At 40.3% G+C, this 18680-nt stretch overlaps 1 protein-coding gene across 2 annotated transcripts in view; it reads right to left on the bottom strand.

Moving 5' to 3' along the window:
• The window catches only part of NELL1 (neural EGFL like 1), a 282113-nt gene that overhangs the window by 190185 nt on the left and 73248 nt on the right, over positions 1–18680 (bottom strand). For both annotated transcript variants that reach the window (XM_071559105.1, XM_071559104.1), the window contains exons 10-12: positions 15492–15565; positions 8970–9069; positions 986–1114 (exon numbers count right to left, since the gene is read on the bottom strand). In XM_071559105.1, the coding sequence (XP_071415206.1) occupies positions 986–1114; positions 8970–9069; positions 15492–15565 (303 nt within the window). The remainder of the gene's footprint in view (positions 1–985; positions 1115–8969; positions 9070–15491; positions 15566–18680) is intronic.

The following is an 18680-nucleotide window of genomic DNA, read 5'->3' as shown; positions in this document are numbered from 1 at the left end:
GTTCATGAACTGCTATTTAAAGCCATCCTGTTCACTTGCATAGACCAAGAAGTCTTTTTTTGAATTCAGGATCATCTAAGCACAATCCACGCCTGTCTTTTTTTATTCTTTCATCCTGTCTTCCAATTTTTACAATGTATTTTAACAGCTTGTCAAAAATGCCATCTCCCTTCCATCAACCACTACTATTGGAAAAACAATCTAGGGAAATATTTTTTTACAAAGTAGTTTGAAAACTTCCTATCATGGTCAAAAGAGTAAATATTGCAGCCTGACATGCAAGGGTATTAAAAAAAACAACCCACAATGCAAAGGCAGGAAGGAAGGTGGCATATATTGAATCATCCATTTATTTTTTAATAAGTGCATCACAGCTATGAATAACAAGCTCCAGAAAACACTGAGAAACAAAAAGGAGAATAATAGCCCATTGCATTCATTCCTGTGGTGGAATAACACAGGAAAAGAACTACCTCAGCTACACTCTGCTCAGAAATAGGTCTCTTATGTATCATAGGAAAACCATTTCAGTAAAGTACCTGTCCCACAGAAGCACTTCAGGCAGGACTGCAGGCCATCATTTTTATATCCAAGCCTCAGCAGTCCTTCACACTTACCTTTCTCACAAATGCCTGCAGAATTCCCACTTCATACATTAAGGCATTTTATAAAGAGGCTGTTCTCTAAAAAACATTTTAGAAGTTGGGTGCTGTTCTCTGAAAAACAGTATTTTACAAATTGCCATGCCAGCATGCCCAGAGTATGCCCAGGCACAGCTGCAGCAGTGGGGGATGCCCAGACAGGTAACCTGGATGGTTCAGCACCACCTGGAATCCTCAGCCCCTTTTCTGAACACAGAAAGGGGCCTGGAGATATTCACCATCATGAGACTGAACTTTGCAGTGCAATTCATTCATCTATTTCACATTATGTTCCTGAGCAGGCTGTTCATGGGGCTGTTCAGGGCTGTGAATATTTGCTTTACCTTCACAATATGCAGAGTCTCCTTGCACAGAGAGATAACCATTCTTGCATTCACAAGTAGCTTTTGTGTTCCAGTTTTTGCACTCTGAATTTTCCCCACATCGGTGTCCCTCTGCACAGAAGTCATGGCCTGAAATACAAGGAACATGCACCACGGAATTAAAGCGTGTTTATTGCAGATATTCAGGTTCCTGCATTGACTCTGTCACTCATATATTCCAGAAAACATCTCTATAAACCCCGCTGGTGCACACAGGCTTTGGAGATTTCTCCATCATTCACTCTCAGTAAAATAATTTTGTTCAGAAAGGTATTTGCATGACTAGTTTAAGTCAGGAGAAAGGACAACTCCAAAGCAGGAAACGATGACAATTCATTAGTGTTCTACTGACCCCACGTTCCATAAGTCTGGAATTGTCAGGAAACACCATAGTAATTTACATCAGAAGGACAATAAAGTGTAACATCAAACAAAAAAATCAATCCTTCAAAATGCTCTTACTATGCATAAGCACACAAGATTTTAGCAGAGCAAAATGAGACATGGCACAAAACTGTACCAGTAGCCAAAGCAACCTCATACACTGCCTTGTAATTCTGTCACTGAAAACCAGCTCAGTTGTTTCTACGGTTTATTATCATTCCCTGCATCATGTTTTGTAGAGATTTTTTTACTAATCTCTTTTCTCCTTCACACAAATTCTCAGTAGCTGCTTTGTGAACAGTTTCTTTTATTCCATAAAAAGCCATTTCTAAAAATAGGATGAACTTTCCTGCTTCCTTCTCTAAAGGCACAACTGGATGAAGTTTTTTCTTTCTGGTTTTCAATATTTCTCAAAGACATGTCAACATCTTTCTCTGCTGAAGTCTAAAGGGAAAGTAATTGCAACTTTATCTCTTTGAAGGCACTCCACTGAAAGCAGTTAAGAGATAACTTACAACATTTGACAACAGATTTTTTTTACTCCATTGTTGTATGTTTTATGGACTTTCTCTATTAATACCCAAGAGACAATTTCTATTTGACTGAGATATATAAGCAGTCATTTTGGCACTTCCTATTTTGCCTGGATTTTCTCTCCTGGAAGGAGGGAAAGCAAAAACCCAGACATACCATCACCTACTTCTATTCCAACTTGTGCTTATATGAATACAAGAACAGTTTCTGCCAGTTCTGCCTGGTCATAAAGGAGCAAACTAAAAGTTCTAGTTCATTGATCATAAACTTTCCTAACATCCCCCAAAGACAGCAAAGAAAAACACAACCAGAATTCTAGGATCTAAACACCAGATTCAGGTCTTTGTTCATATCCCTTCCTTTGACATTCTGTTTGGTTTCAAACATGCACTTTAGTCACCTACTCATCCAACACGCAGGTTGTGTCACTTTGGTGCACTCCAGCTTTGTGAGCCTGATCACCTCAGGTGGAGTTTTCCAGGCAATTTTTAAAAATGCTAATGCTCCTTAGCAAGGAGGGCACCTTCTCAGTGCCAACATCCAGCTCCACACTGAAACTTCAAATTCATTTTATTAACAACCAAGAAATCTTCATTCTGCTCACCCACCTTAATCTTTCCTTGCAATCCAACTTGCAAAGGAGAAACAATTCCCTTAACAGAAACTTCAGATTTCCCTTCCAGTCTTCACTCATTTCACAGTCTGGTAAAAACCACTCAAGTATTCCAGAACAGCCTTGTCAAGCCTGGGTACTTTTTATTCTGGTAAAATAGGGTGCTGATACACTGCCTTCAGCCATTTATGCAATCACAGTATTTGACTTCTCATTTTTGCCTTTGTAACTATAATTGAAACTGAACACTGGAACCCATCTCCTCAAACTTATCCCTTCAGCATCTAATTTATGCTCCTCAAGTAGGATTACTATTCTGTTGGCATTCTAGATAACATCCACGAGGCAACAAGTTTTATAACATTTTCTTTGTCACTGTTTCCCCTAAGACTACGACATCCTGGTCTATTTTCTGCTTCTTCAGAATAACAATTCTCCTTTGAACTCACACACAGTATTAGTTGTGTATTTGATTACCATTGGCTCAGAACCTCTGTAACATATCGATGTGTTAAGCTAGACACTAAAAAAAAATCACATTTTACTTCACTGTGGATTGTTACTCTTAGGATAGTTTGTTTATATTTATTTCTATTTCCCTCTCATCCAAACCTCTAAAAAAATATTTCATCTGTCTCATCATGTTCTAGTTACAGAAGTGCTGATACAACTTTCTACACCAAAAATCTTTGTTTCTAGGTTCTCTTCATCCCAGTGAGTCAACCCCTTTACCTTATGATCACTTCATGACAAATTTAAGACTCACAATTGGCCAAAGCAAAAGCTTCTCAGAGTTGACTTTCACCCCAAGCCCCCCAGTCCCAGATCACCCTCTCTCCTCTAACATCACACCCTCCCAAGCACAAGCCAGTGATCCTTGTTCAATATCACAGCCCTGTGCATTCTTCAGTGTTTATTTGCCACCTCTGGAACTCAGAGTAGATGACTACCCCAGCTAAGCATTTTGTAGCACTAGAGCTGTCCCCTATTTTTTAGAAATTCTGTGGAAAAACCGGCATTGCTTTTGTTCCTTTGTTATCAACACAAACTGTCTCCCTTCAAAATCGCTCAGGTTTTCAAGCCTGAAGGCTGTTAAAAGAGCATAGAAGGAAAAAAGTAACACTATTTCTGTAACTTGAATAATCAAAGGCTCTACAGGACTTTTAATTTTTCTCCTGCCACTAGGAAATACACAATGATAGAACATTTAATACATCTCTAGGTTGCCTCAGCATTTATTATTATTATAAAAAACCTGTTTCCTATATTTTAAAAATGCTGTCCAGAAGTGTCTCCACTTTTATTTCCCATAACCTTGTGCAGCATCTGTGTAAGTGGAGAGTGGAATCCATTCCTCTTAGGAACATTGTGGTGCCTACAACACTGTATGTCACCAAGTTTTACAAAACAACTGCAGTTTAAGGTTCACCAGCAGAGAAAAAAATGTACTTGATGGTATGGAAGAGCAAGGGCTCCCTGTGCCTCTGGCAGGGCAAGCACAGCCCTGCTTGGATCAGAGGTTCCTCCATCACTTCTTTTCGCAGTGAAAATGCCCATTTAGCACGTCAAAGAGCCAAGAGGTGCACCCCAAGGAACTGTGGCTCTTGGGTTTCTCAGACCTTGGTCTCCATTCGCCCCAGCTGGAGGTTTGGAGGCAAGAATCTGATTGTTCTTAATTCTTTGGTGTGAAATGGATGCCAGGATTCCTTACAGATACCAACACAGATGCCAAACCCACCACTGATGCCGCAGTGAGGTGTCCAAATTCAGCCCTGGGTGGCACCTGGCAGAGGGCACACACTCCAAGTGCCCAGGTGAAAATAACTCAGAATATTCAGCAAAGTCTTAGGTGAGACAGTCAGCTCCTCCCTAAATACAAAACATGGCTTAAAATGGAATCATCACATCTGAGCCAGCAGGCAAATGGAGGGGATTGGACCGACCACAGAAAAGCTTAACCAGTTCAAATATCTTAACTAATTTCAGGCCAACACAGATGACAAGGCAGGGATGAACTGAAATTACAGATGAACACATTCAGAACTGATGCCAGAAACCATCCTCTCCACACACAGAGTCATGAATGTCCTCAACAGCCCTTTCAGGTCATTCCAGAGAGTCAAGATACAATTAGATACCACCAGGGGAATCAAACACCAATGAGTGTGTTTTCATTTTTGCCAGGCCTGATGACCTCTGTTCCTTGCTCAAACATTCCTGGAAACATCACTCTCTTCCTTTATCAAGGCTCTGAAGTGCTTGCTCCACCTTTTTCCTAAGAACATAAAAGAATGTTTCTACTTCATCCTGTCTGTAGAGTGACCACTAATAAATGTGCTGACTCTCATTATTTCTGAGGGTTTCCTTATAACACCTGTAATATCTTCTATACTTCTTACAATATCCTTAGCTGCTCACATCAAAAACTAAAAGCCCTGTCCTCTTGCTGTTCAAGAAGCTATCCCTCACATTTCCCTTACAGGCTCCAAAAAAAATAAAACTTGGATAATGCTTCCGTTAAAGAGCAAAAGGAATATTCAAGAAGTCCAAGGTAATTTCAGCCTAAAAATCTTTACTATATTATGACTTAACCCCACAGTTAGGACATAAATACATAAGGAAAATCTGGGGGAGAAGTCGTAAGAAGAGCCATAAAATTTACATTACCAATTATTCCTTTCCATGATCTGAATCAGTTTTTAATGAGTCCTGAGCAATGAAGCACTTTGAACAGCAGCTCTTCCACCCTCAGAGATGTGGTCCCAGAACTCTGCCATGAAACAGTAACTTCATAAATCCTTTCAAGCTGCTGTGAATGCAGCACTTCTACACAGAGCTTATTTGTGTGCAACAGAATAATGGTGACTACAGAGACTAACAAGCTTATCAAGATTCCTTTTCCTTTATTCCCAGATATAAAGCTCTTCTAAATCCTCAGTAATGCTGCAACTATGTTTAGAAATAAACTAACTCATATTTATCAACCTCCATTTAATCTTAGTAAATCTAAAATGTTGAAGTAACTCCAATGAATGAGAAAAATTCGATTCCTGAAGAATCCAAACCCAGTTTCGCCGCTGGGAGAGAAGAGAAACATTCCAACTGAAGAGACTTCTGACCATCTGACTGAAAGGAGAAAAACCTCCCCAAAACAGACCAGAACAGTACAAATGAGGGTGGCAGAAGCCCTGGTTTCAGATTTAAAGGCTGTTCCCTGCTGTAAACCTCACACTTCCTCAACAACAAGATCCTTCATGTACTGCTAACGAGCACCAGCAATCTATACCCATCAGTCCAATCCTGTCACAGGGTAGCAAATAAAGATTATTTTCTCTAGAAACAAACCCACTCTTGCTATTTCATTATTCCATCACACTCTTCCCTTTAAGGAGAGCACATCTGCAGCTGCAAGGGCTGTTAAGGCTATTCTTGTGTATTTAAAATTGTGAGCACAACAACATAAAAACTCTCTCATGAAATTTTATTTGAATCACTCATTCAAAGGAGAGGGGGAAAAATCCACTCTTTCAAAATTATACACTGTCTCTTGCAAGGAGAAAAACAGCTAAAGGGAACAATAAAACACTTTTATGACACTATTTTTTGTATTAGATTTGTCCCTGGGCTATAAAAAAATGGAGCAGGCGTGCTGTAAGAAAAATGAGTGATTCTCAGAAAAGTGGTAAAAAATGTATTTGATGACACAATGACTCTTTGCAAAACCTGAAAATTAACTAAAATTTCTGTAAGCCTAAAAGGCAGGGTAATAACATGACATTGTCCTGCTGAAAACCATAAAGCAGCCTCATAGTTTAAGCAGACATAGTAAAGCACACAGATAAAGGGGAAAACTGGGTATACTGTCCATGATGTTCAAGGATAGATGCCATACACAGATTTGGTGAGGCCCATTTTTGCATTCAGGCCCATCCAATCACAGGAACAAACTGTCATTTTAAAGCAGAGTTGAGCCCTTCCACACCTTGCTCTGTGCCTCAAATGATCATTTCACTGAAATCTAGAAACTGGTTTTCAGCAATGCACTGTCACCTTTTGCTATCCTAGAAACTCATGGAGCAAACATGAAGAACAGTCATTTGCTGTCCACTTTTCTCACCATTTACAAACAACAATGACTATCCAGAAAGCCCACCAGCTACGTACAGGACAGTATTCACCTCTGTTCTTTGCCCCCTCACAGTTTCCATCTCCATAAACCACAGGTTTATTCTTTACCTCGCAGATCCTATTTGATTTTAGGCACTTAGCTATTTTTGTGGTAGGCACTACAGAGATCCCTGAGGAGGGTACAGTCTCACAGCACAGCATCATGAAGGTTTTGTGTTTCTCTGGTTTTATTCCCTTCTGTTGATCCCCTCACACTCATTCTTTCATTAAACAGAAACTCCTTTGCTGCAGCTCGAAAAGCACAAGCTGCAAACCTCTTACCCTTGCCCAATTCAGCAAATTTATTCTGTAATTTTAAAGAACATGAAACTTATAGCAGAAAACTTCATTTTCCACCACTACATTTACTAAAGGCAGCACAAACTGACACAAAGCCTAAAAACCCACAAGTCACTGACAGGCAGTGCCAAACTTCACACAGAAATACTGCTCCCATTCAACACTGCTGGGAAACATTTACTAAATATTCTGTTGAGTAACTTCAGGCTTAGCTAAGGGCTGATGCACCAAAACTATCTGCATCATCATACCTATAATGTGAAATTTGCACATGATGTGCAAATGGCCCATGTGGCCTTCAACAGACATTTTGATTACTCAGGACTGCCGTTATTCCAGTGCTGCTTCCTCACTCCTTTGGCTTAGACAATACAAGCTGAATGCAGTCTCTGAAAGAGGTCATTTTGGCAAACAAGGGAAGCACTCTGTCCTCTCCCAGTAAAGGACATGTTGGCACAGGACTGAACTACAAACTGTGACCTGCTTGCCATATCACTGGGCACCTCTTTGTTTGATAAACCCCACACCAAATATGGAATTTTTAAGAAACACCCATTTTTAACAACAGCACTCTACATATGAGAAAATTACACACTACCACTTTGGGCTGCATGCAACTGAAGTACAAGTGTCAAGCAGCACATATTCTACTCCAAGATATAAAAAGCAGCTTGGCAATGCTAAAGGAAATTTATGCCTTTGTAAAGTTGACAAAATCGTATCTTTAGGCATCATTTTCAAAGAACTTTAAAGAGCAAAGATGAAATACAAAAGGAGGTGGTACTGTTGTAGCAATCAGCTAAAGCAGAACTGAAGTGGAGGTTTAATGTATCAAACTGGAAGAATTCATAGGAAGGGAAAGTGCAATTCCTTCCTTTTCTTCTAGAGATCGTAATCTACATATATATTCATGCTATATTATAAATAAAAAGGCCAGTTTGGGGATTAATATCTAAAAGAGTACCTATCATTAACAATAATATGGAACTGAGTAATTGCAGACCTTATCTTTGAGCAACTCTGAAGCATCCCAATTTCTTTACAGAAATGTAATTTTTTCAGTACTGCACTAGATCAAACTGGGCCATCTGTTAAGAAGTACCATTAAGACATCAAGCCCTCTGAGGGACAGAGAAGCAACACTTTCTGCTTGCTTAAATAGCTACAGATGTTTCTAGAAACTGCTGAAAAGAATTAATGTGTATATTAGACCATGATCCAGCAAGTGCTGGTCCCTGAAACCACATGCGTGTGTTTCACACTTCAAGCTCTCAGTCAATATTTAACTGTGCATATTTATTAATTAATATTTATTGGCATTTTCCTCATTAAGGGGATCTCCTCAACTAAGGTTTTCGCTGTGCCTTGTCCAGTCTGGTCCAGCACACAACCAGGACTCACAGGGCTGAGAGAGAACAAGCAAGAGGAACCTGCACCTCAACACCCCACTGGAAGCAGGAAAAATGGGGTTCTGGGCTCCTGGGTTACAAAATAAAACTTTAAAAGTATTTGTGTTATTTTACTGTCCAGCTTAATTTGTAAGTTAGTCCTGAGAGTGCTCAGATCAACCTCCTTAAATAGCCATCACATTGGAATCTTAAGACTACTTCTGTGATTTTAAAATCAAGAGCTTAAAACCCCCATTTTTCCAAACCCCTGCACATCCAGTGCAGTTGCAAGTTTAAGCAACAAAATATATTTGTTTTTCAAACATAACATCCTTCTAATAGGAATTCTTAAGAGGTAGATTTCTCTCCCAACTCTTTTCACCTTCCTCCTCTCTAACTCAGAGCAATTACAGCTTTGTGTCTGGTAAGTCTTCTAACCAAAGGATATCACAGACTGGGTTTAGACTCAAGCTTATGGAGTTACTTAATATCTCATTAGAAAGGAATTGTTCTCCCTGTTGAATCAGCAACTTGCAAGCATGCAGAGTTCCTGGCTTACCTCTACAGACACTGCAACACTGGTTCTCTGGGAGGACATGATCAGCTTCTGAGCAGTTCAAAGGTGGACAAGCCTCTGTTACTTTTACTAAAACTCCATTCTGAAAAGAAACAATTTTTTTTAAATTACATTGGTGAAAGCATGTGCTATGACAAGGATCACATCATTTTCCATCTATGACACTGGTAATCTCTAGTAACAACACTAACACTAGTAAACTAGCAAGTTAAAATCATTTGTTCCACCATAACATCAAATCTAAAGTGATCTACTTGTACATTTCACTGCCCAGTGTCAAAAGGAAAGAAAGGAAAAGAAAAAAAATAAAAGGGCACTTCAGCTCAAAATTCTATACTAATTTTACCAAATATAGTCTCAAAGTACAGTTGTCATCTTGCCAAGTATTTGAGGGAATTAAAGCCTTTCAGTTCAGGTTTTTGTTAGAGACAATCTCCCTTCTTTATGCAAGTCTGAGGTTTACTCCTGTCTTGGTTTGAGATAAGCAACTGCCAACCCCCCCAAGCACAGAGAGAAAAGCCTCCCTCCTAACACCAGGGAAAGGGAGGAAAAGAGGGGGGAAAGAAAAAAAAAACACTTCAAACTGCATTTATACTAAATCTACATATATTTTTCACAGAAAGAAAGAGACAATTAGAAGAGAGTACAAATATACACTCACACAAGTCTACAACAACAAGTTCCCCACGTCAACTTCTTAACAAACACACAAATTCTACTGTCCTAACTACACATTACTTAAGAAGAAGCTTATTCCCCAGGGAGACAAACCCAAGCAGAAAGGAGAGACCCAGAACAACACATTTTACTTTCCTGAGGTACCCTGTGAGCCAGTGGTGGGCCTGGTCCTCTCCATCCCCCCTGGGACAGCATCGTGCGTCCTCCCCAGAGGAGGGCTGAGAAGCGACTGCCTTAACCACTCCCACACTGGTTCCTCCTTCCCTGGAGATGATGTCATAATGTGGTATGGAATACAAAATTACTGGCTAGAAGAGGTCAGCTGTTGGCTCAGCCCAGCTCAAGTCAGCTGACAGCTTCGGCCTAGTCCACACTTCAGGGCCCAAATCTAGGCCCACCTAGGTGAACCCATAACAACTCCTCTTGTGTCACAGTCCACACACTTCACTGAGAAGTTACTCAACTCAAACAGACCCAGCAAGACCAGTATTTTCAAGTGTCATGTGTTGTTCTCCCATGTCCAACTACAATGGTCTGTTCTTTAGAATCACTGATCACCTCGTTTACAAAACGAGGTCCTTCAAAGAAGAAAGCTCATCTTGAGGCATCCCATAGAAACTGCCAGATAAAATCAAGCTTAAGAATTTTCTGTGACTGATTTCTGCCAGATTTCTGTGATAGGAGGTCTAGTTACTGAGAGAAATTTTCTAAAATCATAGATATAAAGCCTTTCAGGGGAGATTTTACATCAAATTTTACTCCATCTTCTTCCCATCCAGCACATCAGCCTCACTGTATCTCCAGACCAAACAGCTCTCCAGCTCTTTATTTAGTTGTTTCTTAAAATCTTGTCCCAAAATAGCCTCTTTTTCACTTTTTATCACCCCCCTAAAGCCCTTCTCATACCATAATTTATTTCTTCAGCACCCCTTCTGTAGCTCTGCCATCACTGAGAGCTGGCAAGTGGAGCAGAGATTAACAGCTGGGATTTCTGCTCAGTAGGAACTGCAGTAACTACCCCACAGGCCTGGCCACACCTGAGTAATCCCATTTTCCAAGCTGTGAAACTCCACTGAGAAAGCAGGCAGCCTGCTACGTTGCCAACACACCTTTTTTAACATTAATCTAGTCCTCACTCCTCACAAAATATTTTTCATGAGGTCTCTTGTGGTGGAACGAAAAGATTTCTGCTTTCTTCAAGCAAAGAAATTACATTTTCTAGCTATCATGATTGCAAAGATAATTTGAAAAATAGGATCCAAACACATCCAGGGCTAAGAAAGCAGAGGGAAACCAACACCAAAAAAAAAAAAAGACAAAATTTTATTCAGGCCACTATTCTCATAACCTGAGGACTCTGAACAGGAGGGAATACTGAAAACAGGTCTCAGCACCTGGAGCTGGGCGGTGCAGCAGACCCAGGGAATGCAAACTGCCCCCTCTGCAGCCTGGAGGGCACAATACTCAGGCTAAGCAGGGCCAAGGCGTTTCTCTCGCTTTCCAATTGTCTTCACTGGCAAGTGGCATCGGTTGCTGTCATGAAAAATAATGCTCCAAACCGCCCGAGGCAGGAGGGTTTGTGGATTGGTTGGTAAGACAGAAGCAGCTCCCTCCAGGCTCTCAGACAGCGCCGCATCACGGAGCAAGTGCCCACAGCAGGGTAGGGCAGGACAGTTAATGGAGGTGCCAGGGCTCCCTCTTATCTCACTGCCAGGAGGGAGAGGCAGGAACCCCCCATGGCTCCTGGGCAATTGCAGCAGCACAGATGATAAAAGAACCAGGCACTCAGAGCCATCATTTCCTATCATGTTATCAAGCCAGCAGCCAGAAAAGCCCTGGCTTCAGATATATAACTCATTGCCTATTTAAGTTCAGACAGGACAATTACAGGAGAGAGAGCAAACAGTACAGCAACCTATGGACAAGAAGAGTTGACTGACAATAAATCTGGTCAAAAATATGCCAAGAAATGGCATGAAAGTCAAATCAAAGATCAGGATGAGTCAAAATGCTGAAGACAAATTTAATCCAAGCTCACAGCTTCTTTAGTGACTCATAAGGAGATAAAAGAACACAAATTGAGAATTCCATTATGTAATGACAGTAAGATTTTATTTCCTTAAGTTTCCTGTTTTCTGCAGAATTTGCATCTTGGGAAAACTAATCAACCTGATTTGTAATTCATTTTTAAAACAATTAAAACATTTCCATGTCGAGTATTCTTTGGGTTAAAATTAATTTGTTATAAACTAGTACAGATCCAATTATAAGAATTATCATCATTAGATTTCAGGCTTTATTCACTGAGATAAGTAAAAACAGTTCACACTTCAGAATTATTGCTTCAGGCAACCTTGGAAAAATTACTCCTTTTTATACTTGATTCACATATGTAGTAATAGAATCTGGGCAGAAATAGATGTCAAAACCACATTTTTTTCTGGACTAAATACATCAAGCTTCAGCTGTGGCATACAATTCACAAAGAATGAGATCTGGAGTCAAACATTTACAATAAGATAATTAAACTTCTTGTAATTACAAAGGTAAGTACATAAAATAAGGATTGGCTGTAAGCCTAATCAGTGACATGCAGTGAAAATCTGTACCACAAACAGCTCATCTCTCAGATGACAGGCTTTGAAAAATAATAGCAAGGTTCAGATAGGGCTATTTTGTTGGGGGTTTTCCTGTCTTGATTGAGCTGTGTCATGGTTCTGCCCAGGACAGGGAGGAGGGGACATGGCTAGGACCCCTCTGAGACTCTTCCTCTCCAGGCTAAACAGTCCCAGCTCTCCCAGCCTCTCCTCCTGTGAGAGATGCTCCAGCCCCTTATTTATCCTCATGGTCCAGGTCGGGTCTCTCTCCAGCTGTTCAAATCCCTCTTGCGATGGGGAGGCAAGAAAATACAAGCGTTATGTGCTTTAGAAACCAGCACCTTTCTGCATTCAGTACGTGTTTGATTCAATTGTGTTGTTGTTGTTGTTTGTGGGTTTCTTATTTAATGTCACCAGAGAGAGTTCTATAACTTTTGTTGGACCGGGAATGGTGATGCCCATTTGTAACGAGACAACACCTCTGACAGCAAAAGGTACAAACCCAAACTCCTCCCCGACAGTGCTGAGAGTTGGCAGTCAGAAAGATGGACAGAGGTCCACTGATCTTCAGGAAGCTTGACTAAAAAGATTTTTGTAAAGATAAGGGACAACGTTGTTCTTAGACCGACAACTAAGGCTGCTATTTGGAACTTTCTCCTGAAAGACTGATCAGTAACAGCCTGTCATGGCTTAGGAATGGGATTTTCCAGTTTAGTGCTCCCACTGAAATCATGGTCTGCTCACTCCCTTCCTCCTCCCCCTCTCCCTCCCTTGCAGTGGGATGGAGAGAAGAACTGGAGGCAACAAAGGTCAAGATCACAGGCTGAGATACCAACAATTTACTGGAAACAGCAGCAATAAATTATTACAGCAATAACCTGCTAATTAGAGATGCACAGAAGCACCTGAAGGGAGGGTGCAAAGGGGATGGAGCTGTGTTCTCCTGTGTGGGGGACCAGAGGCCAAGGACACACAGGAGCACAGGAGGGCCCATCTGAACATCAGGAAACACTCCTCAGTGTGAGGCTGACCAACCCCAGCACAGGCTGCCCAGGGAAGCTGTGGAGTCCCCGTTCTTGGAGATACTGAAAAGCCACCTGGACATGTCCTGGGCAGCTGGCTCTATGGGCCCTGCTCAAGCAGGGGACATGGACAAGAGGACCTCCAGAGGTCTCTTCCAACCAGCAACATTCTGGGACCCTTAGAAATACCTGTGCACTCTTTTTGTCACTGTAGATTCATCTGGAGAGTGTTTGTGGTCAGGATTCCAGCTGGGAATGGCTGTTCATCAGTAACATCTGTGCTTACGGTTAAGAGGATATACATCATAAATATTTTTAGTCTGGATTAGTTTTCAGAAATTAAAAAAAAAACATCTCACAGCCTGATAAAGAAAATCTTTGATCTAGCTGGATCCATTAGTAGTATTATTATTTTTTATTAGATGGAAAAATATAAAAGTTAAAAGCCTCTTAAGCTTGGATCAGTACCTGTGCAAAGAATAAAATATCTAAGTTCAAATAAAAATTGAAATGTGAAATTTCAACTTAATCTTTTTGACATTACCCCCCCTACAAATATATCCTCCTTTATAGGCACAAAGATTTTTAAGTCACCTTTATCAAAGCTATTAAATTCACATTTGATGTGTACCCTTCACTGTGTTCCTTCATGGATCATCAGCTTGTGAAACCTGACGTCTGATTTTCAAGTTTGGAAAATTAAACCATATTAAATTTGTTATAGTCCTCCCTGATCACAAAGCCCTTCCTTTATTCATACACCACCTTGTCCACACAGGACAGAGAAGAATGACACAGCCACAGTTTGACTCCTCACCACTCATCCTCCGTGCAGTGAGCACTCCTGACTGAGGCAGGAAATAAGTGGGTGTTTTGCTCAGAGATTTAGGAGGTCAACATGCTGGAGACACATTGAATGAACTTCCTGGATGGATGCACACCACCCCCCAGAAGCACACACAAGCACCCACTAAAAAACTCCCCAGGCCAGTGAGGTGTAATACCCTCTTAAAGTACAGTTGCAGAAATACCTTCTGCTTGTTCAAGGCTTTTTGAAGGTGTGGATCCAATAGTTTTTTTTTATGGTATCACAGTCATGGATGTCATTTCAAATACTTATCAATACTCTCCATTAAGATGTATATGCCAACTGCATCGTTACTGTAATTAGCATTGGCATATCATTTTCTTTAACAATAAGCAAAATTTAAAAGCTCCTTTCATTATTTTACTCATTTCTAATGGCAGATATTTGATGGCCAGTATTTGCTTTTGGTCTTCGTGAATGTATTACCATGCTCAGAACAATGAATACAACACTCTTACAAGAAACAGAGAAGTTCCACAGACACAACTCAGATCAATTTAATGCAAAAATCCTCCTGTTCTCATTCTCCCCTCAAATAAACATTCTATGTCACATTATAAATAACAGGCATCTCAGTCTGTCTTCCAAGGAAACGACCTTGCCCATGCATTTGTATATGCAGTGCTGAGCACTCCTACAGATAAATAGTAACAACAGCAAAGTAATTCTGCATAACAAGCTCTTTTCACAACATCTGCAACCAGTTATTGTCCATTTCCATTAGTGAACATAAAATTGCTGCTCTGTACATTCAACTACAAGCACGACAATAACCAGATCACTGCAATCTTTTCCAATACTCTCACATTCATCAACACTCCCTGAGTGGTTCTAGCCCAGCCTGTTTACCTGTGTTCTTACACACTGACTGTAGTTGCCTCAGTGTTAGGAATTTGCCAAGAAAGAGCCCAGCCCAGCCCCATACTCAGGAATGCACTGTGATAATTAGGAGAGCCTATGTACAGTTTAATACTAGGGGAAATACAGAGTAACTCTAACAACATGCACCAGGTTGCTTGAATTGCTTTTAGCAATTTGGCTGAAATTAGAAATTGGCTGAAGATGCTCCTACTTATAATCAGAGCTCATGAAAGCAGAGAGAAAAGAGCAAACAACCTTCCATGTGATTTTGCCCCTATTTTCTGTATCCTGCAAAGGTCATATTCCTGCCTTGTTTTCGTATTTGTGGCTTTCACTGACTTCAAGGTCACCTTTTCAAGACAACAGATGTCACATTTGCATGAAGGGAGCCTAAAGAAATGCACTAACTTTTCACTGTCACTTCTGAACACCACAGATACATTTAAAATCAGGGGAAGTGTATAGAGCAGGAACTTACTCGACATTCCCTGCAGCTCTTGGTTAATACTCGCTGACCTTCTGCGAGCACTTTGCCTCCATAGATACACTTTGCTGCAAATGGAGAGAGGAAGGAGATTAAAAATAAATTAAATCAGTATTTAAGCAGTAAACAAGTGCAAGGTACAACACAAAAGTAAAACCAGTATTCACATACACTGCAAAAGTATAAAGAGGTTAAAAATACGATGCATTTTGCTTCAATTAGAAGTCAGTATTATATATAATTATAAACAAAGTAGCAAACAATAAAGTTATTTTTAACAGAAAGCAGCATTTTTACCTAAACTAAAGAGAGGAAATAAGAGCATGAACAACATGTCCTGACTAAATTCCTTAGCATTCAATAGAAAATATCTTCACTACTGACATTCAGTAGACTAGCCACAGTATTTGTGCTACTTAAAGGTCTTTGTGAGTCAATTCAAGAACTGGAGACATTTTTTAGTGTACAGTTCATTGAAAGAATAATACAAGCACACATTTCAATTAAGCCTTCACATCTTTTTGTGGGCACAAAGGTGAACTCTTCAACTTGCTGGAGCACTGCAAAAATGGATTAGATGCAGAGAATGACTGCACTGAATCAACAAACTGTAAAAATCTATTTCGGAAAAATATTCTTCAAGCACACATGACATAAGCAGATTTCCCAGGAAACTGAAAGCTCCCACTGAAAAATTCCTGTCTGAAGTTTTGATCCTTCTGCCAAACATAAGCAGCTCCACAAATGAATCAACATGTGAGCATCATTCATCCACTTCAAGGCAAAGTGGGAACACTGTCCCCATGGAGTAGGCACCTCCAGCCCCCTTGGAGCTACACACCTAAATTTCACTTCAGAGATGGACAGTAAATCCATTAATTAAAGAGAACAGCTGGACTGTTATGACCTCACACAAGCATCCATTATAAAAGCACCCTGTCTTACTGACCAGATCAATGCTAAACACTGACAAAATAACTTTTGTTGTGGCATTTCAGCTCTTCCTGGCACTTGACAGGTAACAGTCTAACCTACAGCACTGAAAGGAAAGCTGAAAGATATGAATCCTATGCTGCAGCTGAGCCCAGCTTTCAGTGTCCTGAGTCAAGCCACATGCCCAGTGCCAGTGCCCAGAGTATTCTGTTCTCAAAAGACACATCCTACCTCGGACTGTTCTACTTCAACTTCTCTCCTGAATATCAAGGGGTGTTCACACAGGTGCATGTGTGTCCCCCTTACAGGGACACCCCAGCAGCAACTGTCACAGCCAGTTTGATTCCCAGATTTTAAGCAGAAAAGACTACTAGATCATCTCCTTCTAATGACCTATTGTGAAAACTATTTCTTAAAAAAAATACATCAGGAGACCTCAGCTTTCATCACTACCAGAGCATTTAAAAAACAGGCATCTTCCTTGTGGTATCCTAATTTTCTTTGTCTTTCAAAAGCTGCCCTAGTTTTCATGCCCAACTTGTGATCTCACTTCATAAGAACACTTCAGATCAGGAAACTTCATTTAAATTAGGAATCCCAGTAACTATTTTGGGAAGATATGAATATAGAAGTTTCCTTTTTCTTTCTGTCTGTTCTCCTGACATGACTGCTTTGAGCAAAAGAATGGGCACACCAGAAGGCAAGTTAATATACAAATCAGGAAAATGATGTTTTACACTAAATTGTAGTCTTTTGTCAAATATTATTTGAAAGGCTAACAGAGGATGGCAGGGATCAAAACTGAACCACCTAAACCCCTTAACATATCAGACATTAGAGCTACTGTGTTTGTTAACCCTTAGCTAAGACAGGACAGTGTTCAATAATCCAGCCATTCAATAACCCCTAGAGACAGGAAATTACCACTGATGATTCTATCAGAGCTAAACAGAAAAAGCATGGAGAAAATAGCACCTGCAGTGCAGCTCTTTGGAAACCCTCTGCAATTACTCCTCTCTCCCCAGAAGTGCCTAACTGTGGTCCTGGCACATCATTTTGTCAAGGAGCTGGCATTTACAATCAATTTCAATCAACTTCCACACGTCTCTTCCCACTGACTGACATGCTGAGCTCTGGTCAGAATAACGAGTCAAGTTTGTGCCAATCACTGACAAAAGGCAAGTTTGATTGTTCCTCTTCCCATTCCAAAGAACACAGGGACACAGTTTACTCCTGGGCATACATATTGAATGTACAGTTCTGTGCCCCTCAGTGCCTTTGTGCCATACTCTGACCGCTGTGCACACACTCACCAAGAGAAGTGCCCAGCTTCATGAAAGAACCTTCTAGACTTTGTGTTACAAACAGAGATATTTGAGACAAAAAAAACCAGGCCAGCATGGCCACTTCACCCCCCAAGCACTCTCTGCTCATGAACATCTTTTAGTGTGCAGAATATTCATGCTGATGATACACAGCTGAGAGAAATGAGATTACATAAGTAAACAAGAACAAGTGCAGGATCACAGCTAAAGGATATTTGTGCACAGAACTAATGAATTCCACATCTGAAGAAGGGTGACAGAATGCCAAAAAAAGTGCTATTATTTTCCTAATAAGTCTTAAAATAATTCAACATCCCTGCCTTAATAAAGTATTGCAAACCTCATGTATGAAGTTTACCAGTTCCAGAATAGATCAGGGGAAAGATAATTTGTGCTTCTTAAGGTATGACTGGCATCAGTATACAGATAAAATTTTCAGACATAAATTGCCTTTGTTCCTTCTACTGCTATTAAAGCAAAATATCTTGACTATTCCTTCCATGAACATTACTTTACAGGTTTCATTACCAGAAGGAGGAACTGAAAACTGACAATAACACTGATCACAAAATTTACTTAACTTTTCTTTCTTCTCATTAATTTACTTTGAAATTAATTACAGCAAACTCTCACTCTGCACAGTGATACTAACCCAGGGTCTGATAATCTGTCATATTTATTTTAAAGAACAATCTTTCAATCTGCAATAAAATATAAGGAAAAAGGTAACAGGTCAGTTGATTACTCATCGCAACAGGAAGTTCAGACCTTGGGCTTGATGCTCCTCAACATCAACAGGAGTTCCAGGCTGAAGCCAAGTAAGACTTCCCAGCCCCAAACAAGAGCAGGAATTTCACACTAACAATAGGTAAGAGAGTACCTGAGGAACTCTGCTTAAACAGAGGGTGGAACTGGGAAGTCTGTG

Source organism: Pithys albifrons, chromosome 6 (assembly GCF_047495875.1).
Source record: "Pithys albifrons albifrons isolate INPA30051 chromosome 6, PitAlb_v1, whole genome shotgun sequence".
Lineage (NCBI taxonomy): Eukaryota > Metazoa > Chordata > Aves > Passeriformes > Thamnophilidae > Pithys > Pithys albifrons.
Note: the sequence above shows the minus strand (reverse complement) of the source record. Positions and strands in the feature narration are given on the sequence as shown.